The sequence below is a fragment of the Chrysochloris asiatica genome, unplaced genomic scaffold (genome assembly GCF_000296735.1).
Source record: "Chrysochloris asiatica unplaced genomic scaffold, ChrAsi1.0 scaffold00446, whole genome shotgun sequence".
In the NCBI taxonomy this organism is placed as follows: Eukaryota; Metazoa; Chordata; class Mammalia; order Afrosoricida; family Chrysochloridae; genus Chrysochloris; species Chrysochloris asiatica.
In genome coordinates, this window is record NW_006408964.1 from 562,436 (window position 1) to 571,992 (window position 9,557).

Below are 9,557 nucleotides of genomic sequence, written 5' to 3' on the forward strand. Positions count from 1 at the left end.
GATGAATGTAAAGCTAATGTTCTCCCATGTAAACTATCACATAATTCACAATAAAACATAAAAAAAATATATATATATATCATCCATTTCCCTGTTTTTTTTCTCTAGATGTTGCCTTTTCCCCATTCTTCCTCTTCTGTCCTTCAGGAGTTACTAACTACAGTTGACAACAATTACAACCACAAACACATGAATGATAATTACGTTTATTGAGCACTTACTATACACTGGACATGAATCAATGTCAGCTGAATTAACACAAGTCACAAAGGAGACACTGTATTTCCACGTGAAGAAACGGATACATAGAGATGAAGAAGAATCAAGGTCTATAGCCACCGTTTTGATCCAGAGGCAGGTCTTTGTGCAAGAGAAAAATGAGAAACAAGGGGAGACAAAGGAGTGAAAATGACTATCCCACTTTCTAACGTTTTCTGTATACCATATGCTTCATGCCAAAATGAGGGAGTTATTGTGTGCCTGGGTTTAGGATCTACAGGGAGAAGTTTCTCATTTTTCCACAAGACACCAGCCCTGGTATTTCTGTGAGCTATCTCCTAGGCACCCAAGATTCATTTGAATCTTTGGTAGGTTGTCTTAATGTGTCACGGTTATGTAAAACTTTATAAAGTAAATGTTCCACTCCATTAATACTGGCCAACTTTTGTTTCATTGGGTTCTTAGACATAAGTCAAAGAAAGAAGTGAATCCTGGCAGATGGGTATGGCTTGGGCCGCCATTTTGAATTTCCAATGGGATTCATGAGTCCGTTCCTCTGGTCCCTGTAACAGTAAGTTTGAGGGTGGTAACAAGTAGCCCCTGTCACTCATGGTATGATGGATACGATGTCATCTTCCTTGTCACAGCCACAAAAAGGGAACGTCCCACAACACGGCTGTAACCAGGGTTTCCAAATGGTGTTGAACACAGAAAACTGTTGAGGGACAGGCGACAGAGTCCGGCGGTGTTCTCGGACTGCTGCCTCGATCTTCTTCATCACTGGGTCAAACAGAGCTTCGTTGTCAGGGTTCAGTGGTCTGGCTTCTGAAGGGTCCTTTGAGATGTCAAAGAGCAGGGGTGGGTCGTGGTGTTGGATGTCTCCACGACAGGAACACATGCCACTTCCGTAGCAGGCTCCAGCTCCCTCAGGGCTGAACTTGGGAGTCACGTAGTGGACCTTCCACACGGTAGCACCTGGGAAACAGAGCTCCATTATCACGGCATCCTATTTTAAGTTCAGTGATATCTGTTCTCAGATGCTTCCCCTAACTTCTGATAAACTTCTAGCCACAAAGCATTGTTACAAAATCACAGGAAGCTCGATTAAACCAGAAAAGGAACTAAACATGAGAAGATACTGTTTCTCGACGTATCCGCCATCTAGGTCTGCACACTTCTGAAAGCAGTGTGTCCTTACCCAAAAAGGATTTACACCATGGTATTTGGGCATCGTTGGGAGACTTGAATCATGTTCCTTTTCAATGTTCTTTGAGTTTGGGGAACACAAAGAAATCTGAAGGACCAAGATCAGACCTGCAGGGTATATAAGTGTAAAGTTTCCTAACAAAAGTCTCCTAGGACAGACCTTACTAAAACTGAAGAATTAACAAGTGCACTGTCATAATAGGTGTGAAAAAATCTTTGCTGGAGCAACTTTCCTGGACCTTTAAAAAAAAATTTTTTAATCAAAGTAGTTTTCAATTTTCTTAAAACTTCTTAAGAGCAACTACAATCACCCTGTGTCCTTTGAGGAAAATTCTTTCAAGATTACCCTTTGGAGTCCCCTCTCTGTCTTGAATGCATCTGCCCAACAGATCCCCTTGAATGCCATTTTTTCAGTTGGACCTTTTTTTATTTTTTTTTTGAAGGCACCTAAATGAGACTAAAAAAGTGTATTACAGGGAGAACTTGTCTGCAGCCATCCACTGATGACAAACACATGCTGGCGTGTGTTTTGTTTGGAATAAACCCATGCGTGTGTGGACTAGAAGCCAAGCAGTAATATACATCTTTTATTTACCCTTATATAACAATGGGGGCATGGCCTCAAATGGATGAATAATGAATGTTACTGAAAACTGGGATTGTTGTTTTTTAGCTTATCATGAGATCTTTTGGGTTCGGTAGTATTTATCCAAAGAGTTATTAACCAAATAAACCAGTTGCCACCTTGCTGATTCTACCTCGTACCAACCCCATATAAAACTGTGCTCCCCATCTGTGATCTTTAGGAAACAGATAGACAGACCATTATTTGGAGGCATCACTGGGTGGATTTGAACCTCAAACCTTTTGGTTAGCAGCCAAGTGCTTAACCATCTGTGCCACCCTGGGACTCTAGAACTATTACACCACAGTCCTGGAGACTCTAATTCACAATGCTACCTTGAGTTCACTCGGTAAACACACACAAGGTGGGGAAATTATGTAAGAGCAAACACTACTTTCTAATCTGAAATTGGCAATTTTTCTTTGGGAAGATAGGTCATTTGTTAGGTCTGCTGGCTGGGTCTTGCAGAACAACTTTCTTTTCCTTCTAAAACTAGATCAAATTGCTTATTTGGACCCTTTCCCGTCTTTGGTATTCCCCTTCCTTCCTGTATGGAGAGCAGATGTGATGTCAGGAGTCACAGCAGCCATTTTGCAGCTATGGGGTAAGTATCACAAGATAGTAGCATCTTGTTGTTGTTGTTGTTATATGCCGTGGAATCGGTTGTGACTCATAGCGACCCTGCACAGGGTTTCCAAGACTGTAAATCTTTACGGGAGCAGAACACCTCATCTTTCTCCCACGGAACAGCCTGGTATTTTTGAACTGCTGACCTTGCGGTTCGCAGCCCGATTAGAAGCCACTACGCTACCAGAGCCCCTTAGTAGCATCTTAGGGAAATAGAAAGAGCTCAAGACCCCCGGTCATGGTGTTGAACTATTTGATGCATCCTTCAGAATTCTCATGATGTGAAAAAGTAAAACAGCGTCTAGTTGTGTAACCCCCTTGTAGGACGGTCCTGGGTGGTACAAGTGATGACTGCACTAGACTAATGATCAAAAGGTGGTTGTTTTTCAGTGCCCTTGAGTTAACACTGACTTGCTGCAGCTTTATAGGAGGGAGTAGAACTTCTCCCACAGTCTTCCCATGGCTGGAATCTTTACAGATCACCAGGTCTCTTCCCGATCACCGAGTCACTGGTGGATTCAAACCACTGACCTCCGGCTACAAGCTGAGAGCTTAACCATGGAGCCACCACACACAAAACACACAAACATACACACATTTCCACACACCACACAACAAACGCAACCATCCCTCGTTTCACCATGCAGATGTTGGCTTTCTTCTCACACATGGAAATGTTTGGGCACATCTATTGGGGCTGTTTCCAAAGAGCGCTTGGCGAGTTTGTGTCTCTGTGTTCCCTTTTGGCCATTTGTACAATATTTCAGGCTTTTCTTCACACTGTGGCACAGTTGGCTGGCTACAGCCTAGAGTCAACATCACTCTAGGTTTTATTCTATGTGCTGGACGAGCAAAACATTGCGTAACCCACTTCATTATGAAACTTCCCCTATTGGGAGAATCTGGAAATCAAACCTGTAATATCTTCGAAGTACCCCTGTACTTAGACGTGTGCACTCCACACACATCCACACACGCACACTGCCCATAAACACACACCTCACACAACATACACACATGTAGACACATAGCATACACACTTGTCCCTAGACACACACACAACACACACATACACACACCCGCTAGAATCCTATTGAAGCTGCGGTGTCCGACACTACACTTCCCTGCAGAAAACAGCCACCGTGGCCGGGTTTCGTAAATACACAGTGGGCCTTCCTCCAAGAGCATGAGGACAAGGAGACTGTGCCCACCTCTGTCCACATGGCCACCCTGGGCTCTATACTCACAGTCCCGTTGGTGCCACCTCACTGTATGCAAGTAGATTCCACAATAGTGGAAGAGGAATTCGTGGTCCGAGTGTGAGACTCTGCCTTCCAGCAGGGGCATCAGGTTCCGGCCGTCGATCACCCTTAGAGAGAGGAGAGGACAAAGGACAGGGTGAGAGGGGCCGGGTCTGCTCAGGTCGTTCATGGTGCATGGCAGGAGGAGGGTCTCCGTGAGTTGGAACCGAGCCCAGGGCAGTGGGAATGGGGTCTGATTTTATAGCAATCCTTTTCCACTTACCTTTCTTTGTAAGTAAGAGAAAAAAAAGCAAGACACCTTTCTTTGTAAGTAAGAGAAAAAAAAGCAAGACACATTCTGAGTGAAGCAGAACAAAATTCCATCATGAACCCAGGGAAGGGAGATAATGCCTGAGCCCTGATTAGCATATTGATCAGTAGGCAATACCCTGACAATACCCCAGTAGCTGTCAGCTCAGAGTTCTCAATATCTACACATCCCAGTGTATCACAGTACAGCTGGGGTTGGCACGTACTTGGTGCCTGATTTTTTAGACATCGATCAAATTTCTTCCAAAGCATCTACACCAAATGTTCTAAGACTGCAAAGTCAGTTTGAGCCACAAGGTCGGCGGTTCAAGCTCACCAGACACTCCTCGGAAACCCTATGCAGGGTCGCTATGGGTTGGAACCAACTCGAGGACCCTTCACAATATCTATGCACCCACATGCATGCTGAATAAGTATCTCAAGGTGGAGAGGACCTGGTTCTGCATACCTGTCCTGGGGCAGTATCCCTCCGCCAACGTAAGACAAGGTCGGGTAGATGTCCATCAGACTTGTAGGATCATTGATGACTTTCCCAGCCTCCAGGACGGTTGGCCACCGGAAAATCCCTGGGACCCGGATCCCTCCTTCCCAGCCGCCCATTCCTTTGCCACCTAAAGGTTAGAAACAAAGAGAATTCAGCTCACCCATACAGTAGTCTTCCACGTTGAAAGTTACACCTAGATGGAGCGGGTCTGTGTACTCGCTACACCAAAGCGAGGTAGACGATCTGCTTGAAACGAGGAAGACTTCTGCTGTAAATAATAATCAGTCTTTCCTATTGCTGTTGTTGTGAGGTGCTGTCGAGTTGGTTCAGACCCATAGCAACCCTGTGTAGGGTTTCCAAGGAGTGGCTGGTGAGCTTGAACCACAAACCTTGAGGTTCAAACCAACTTTGCAGTGTAGCAATCAAACCTTTTTAAAGCAGGATGGTAAAGTGGTTGATTGTATTCAATTAAAAAAAAGCTGAGCTTGGGTATTCAAAGGTGTTTGGTTCTAGAGCAACGGTCCTGGAGTGAAGGAGTTGTTCCGTGTATAGGGAACACTGAGTAATGTCTGGAGACATTTTCTATCTTCACAACTGCTATTGTTGTTGTTGTTAAGTCTGTTAAAATCGGTTCCCACACAGAGCAACTGGTGGGTTGGAACCACCGACCTTTTAACAGTCCAGTGGCTGATTTATCAGAAGCAGATAGCCAGGACTTTCTTCCACAGCACTGCTGTGTGGATCCAAACCTCAAATCTTTTGGTTCACACTCGAGCATAAACTGTTGGTACCATTCAGGGATGAATAACCATCAGGGCAGCCCAGTGCCTTGGCACTAAGAAACTAAAGCAAAATCTATCTGTCTTAGCAGAGATGACACCCATTTTAGAGAGCAACATGCCCCCTCCCAGACCACATCACCTTTGTAGATGCCGTTCCAGCCTCCCAGTCTGGAGGGCCCGTCCTGAAGCTCCAGGCGACCCCCATTGTCGGAGGTGAAGTAGACCAGCGTGGTGTTGGTCAGCCGCTCCTGGTCGAGTGCTTCTAGGATTTTACCTGCCAGAGAGCAGACAGAACATCTTTGAGTTCTCCACATGCATGGATCTCTGTTAAGTTCTGTACTCATTATCTGCTTCCTACGGGACATGTTACGAACCATACACATAATCCCTACTCATTACAAAACAGTGCTGGTGTGATGCTATGGATTAATACGCTGGACTGTGAGGTCGGTTTCAACCGCAAGATCAGTGGTTCAAACCCACCAGCCACTCTTCAGAAACCCTATACAGGCTCGTTATGGGTTGGAACCAACTCGACGGCCCTTAGCAATGACAATACTCATTATAGTTAATAGACTGAATTAATTTGATAATTCCACTGCAGACTTGTACGAACCCTCTAGAACAGGGTACAACTGTCCCCATAGGGTTTCCGAGACTATAAATCTTTGTTGTTGTTGTTATGTGACACAGGGCAATCACTGGGACTTATTAGAAGTTTTCAGAAGATTGAAGCGTGTATTGGTGGATTTAAAGGCCAGGAAAATTATGCTGAGGAAAAAAATTTTTTTTTACCCATCACAACAAAGCATCTATTCATTGTTTAAGAGTATCAAGGGCTATCCCATTAGAATTTCCTTGGGAAGCCCCTCACCCTACAGCCCTGATCCTGCTCTCCAGAACTCAAAGAACATTGAAAAAGACCAGGATTTGAGTCCAGCCCGGGGCCACTCAATCATTTAGAGGTGATGTAAATCCACAAGCTCTGATAGCGTAGCGGTTACAAGTTGGGCTGCTAACCTCAAGGACAACAGTTCGACACTACCAGGGGTTCTGTGGGAGAAAGATGAGGCTTTCTGCTCCTGTAAAGATTTCCAGCCTCGGAAATCCTATGCAGGGTCGCTATGGGTCGGAACTGACTCCACAGCACTTAACAACAACAACAAATCGACGAGCACAGAATTCTCCAGGAAATGGTTGCTGTTGTTGTTGTTGTTGTGAAGTGTCATGGAGTTGGCACGGACTCACAGCGACCCTGTATAAGGTTCCCAAGGAGCGGCTGGTGGGTTTGAACCACCAACCTTGTGGTCTAGTGCTGATCCTACGGCGCCACCCCAGGATTCCCCGGGGAAGAGTTGTTATTGTTGTTGTTAAGTGCTGTGGAGTCGGTCCCGACCCATAACGACCCTGTATAGGGTTTCCGAGGAGCGGCTAGTGAGCTTGAACCACCGACCTTGCAGTCTAGCGCATTAACACACAGCAATGAAAAGTCACCCTCAGAAGCGTATAGAGTAAGCTGGAGATGTTGACGAAAAATCGTTCCCCATCTTGACAATTCTGATTAATCAACGTTCCTACCATCCCGTTGCAATACTTTGTGACTTAATCCTCGCATTTTTGAACCCCAAGTGGTACAAATGGTCATGTTTACATACAACTGTTGTTGTTGTTGTTGTTGTTAAATGCTATCAAGTTGGTTCTAACTCATAGAGACCCTAAACAGGGTCTGGTGAGTTTGAACCACTGACATTCGGCTCAAACCAGCCTTATGGTCCATGCTCATCCTACAGCGCCACACCAAGACTCTGGCTACTACTATAAGCTGAATTCATGGCATTTCAAGTTCACCCAGAGGTAATTAAGAAGACTTGCCTGGCAATCATTTCCCAAAAAATATCAGTCCTTGTGGATCACTCTAGAGGGTCCCGGAGAGAGTGGGAGAAAATACGGAACAAAACTCAAAATTAATTCCAAAAAAAAAAAAAAAGAGACCATGTTCACTGGCCAGAGGAACCTAAGACCTTCGATCACCCTTCAGGTCTGGAAACGAACTTACCATCGTGGTCCAAGTTTTAACCAAGCAGTACACAGATTTATAAGGGAGACAACCGTAGCAAATTCTGCTCACCGTGGAATCATTCAAGATCAAAAAGACAACGTTTTCCTAAGAATACAGTTGAGGAGGGCTGGGAAGGAGGGTGGGATGGAAATAAGAACCACAGGGAGGAAGCGGGATAGCTGTTGTTGTAGGGAGGGGATTACAATGATTGAGATGAAACAAAGTGTGACATTTGTTGGATGTAAAACCAAAGACTCTTGTCTGTAAACCTTCATTGAATTCACAATTACAAAGTTAGAAGGAAAACCAGCCTTTGTTAACCCCAACATACTGCAGTTCTGCAAAGACACAGCGGAGGACGCCAGGAGTAAAAATCGATGCTGGGTTTGTTGTTGGTTGGTTTTCCTCCCATCATACCCCAGGGGTTGGACATCAGGTGAGATGAGGTTACAGGCCTGTTTCCTGGGAGCCCGTGAGGACGTAGAAAGCTGCGTCCCAGGTTTACTCACCTACCATCCAATCCATCTCTTCCACATTGTCCCCATACAACCCGTATTTGCTGTGTCCCACAAACTTCTCCTTGGTGATGAGCGGGGTGTGCACATGCAGGAAGGAAACGAAAAGGAGGAACGGGGCCCGTTTGTACCTAAAGGGGGGAAAATCATCGGCTGTAGGAACACCATCAATACAGGCTTCAGCCCCACTTGGGTTCGGTTGTGCCTGATTTGTGGTTCAAATTGAGCTTGCAGTCCAGTGCTTATCGTGCAACACCACACCAGGACTCCATGAAAGCTGGTGAAGGTTTTAAATGCTGTAAAGCCAGACTGCCTCTTATTCTTCGGACATGTTATCAGGAGGGACCAGTCTGTGGAGAAGGACATTGTGCTTGGTAAAGTGGAGGGTCAGTGAATAAGAGGAAGACCCCAATGAGATGGATTGGCACAGTGGCAGCAGCAATGGGGTCCAGCTTAGGAACGATTGTTGTATTGTGTTGTTCTCTTGTGCGTAAGGTCACTATGAGTCGGTACCAACTCGATGGCTCCTTACAAGAAGAATGAGCCTGGTTCAAAACTACTCAGGAAAAAGCACTCTGAGTTGAAATCAAGTCTACACCAAAGTGTACATGTGCGTGTGTGAATTTAAGGAGACCTGGCTGTATAGTGCTCTAAGCACTGAGTTGCCCACCACAAGGAAGACGGTTCAAATCCACCAACTGCTCCACAGGAGGAAGATGCACAGTAGCGTGAGATGGAACCAACCCAAAAACGACTGTGTTTTGGGTGAGGTGTTTTACAGAGAGACACTATCAAACAAGCTCATCCCAGACATCACCCGGCGAGACCCAGAACGTGACTGGATCTGGGTCCATGACTCAGAGTCAGAACACGATTCCCTGACAGCACGCGGCGCAGACACAAGTACCTGTCGATGAAGGCCAACGCCTCCTTCAGCATGAGGGAGGACATCCTGTGCTCCTTCATGGGTTGCTGGATGATGTCGTGATTTCTCATGAGGATGCAGTTCCAACGCCGGATGAAGCCGTAGCTGGAGAACCAGGCCACAAAGAAGAGGAAGGCCAGCAGGGCAAAAGCCACGATGAGCTTCCAGGGAACCGGGAACCAGCCCACGAACTTGGGCACCAGGAGCAGTAGGGGGAGGACCCCCAGGGCCACGGTGGACATCCAGAGCTTGAGACGCAGCCCGCGGTGCAACTCTGCCCGACCCCAGGCCTGGCAGTCTCCTAGCAGACCCAAGGGCAGCCCGTAGAAGTAATCGAAGCCGTGATTCAGCGGGTGGTAGCAGTGGTCATTGCGGGAGGCACAGCTCAGCCCCTGGTGCCATTTGCCTGGGACGGAACACAAGAGCAAATCAGATGACAGGACGCAAGAGCAAATCAGATGGCAGCACACGAGAGCAAATCAGATGAAAGGGTGTGAGAGCAAATCAGATGGCAGCACGCGAGAGCAAATCAGATGGCAGCACG

The 9,557-nt window shown here is 46.3% G+C and overlaps 1 protein-coding gene across 1 annotated transcript in view; it reads right to left on the reverse strand.

Moving 5' to 3' along the window:
* Positions 1–826: 826 nt before the first annotated feature.
* ARSH (arylsulfatase family, member H) overlaps positions 827–9,557 on the reverse strand; it is a 33,350-nt gene continuing 24,619 nt past the window's right edge. The window contains exons 5-10 of the mRNA XM_006877240.1: positions 8,996–9,419; positions 8,083–8,219; positions 5,654–5,788; positions 4,697–4,859; positions 3,925–4,046; positions 827–1,194 (exon numbers count right to left, since the gene is read on the reverse strand). Of these exons, the coding sequence (XP_006877302.1) occupies positions 827–1,194; positions 3,925–4,046; positions 4,697–4,859; positions 5,654–5,788; positions 8,083–8,219; positions 8,996–9,419 (1,349 nt within the window). The remainder of the gene's footprint in view (positions 1,195–3,924; positions 4,047–4,696; positions 4,860–5,653; positions 5,789–8,082; positions 8,220–8,995; positions 9,420–9,557) is intronic.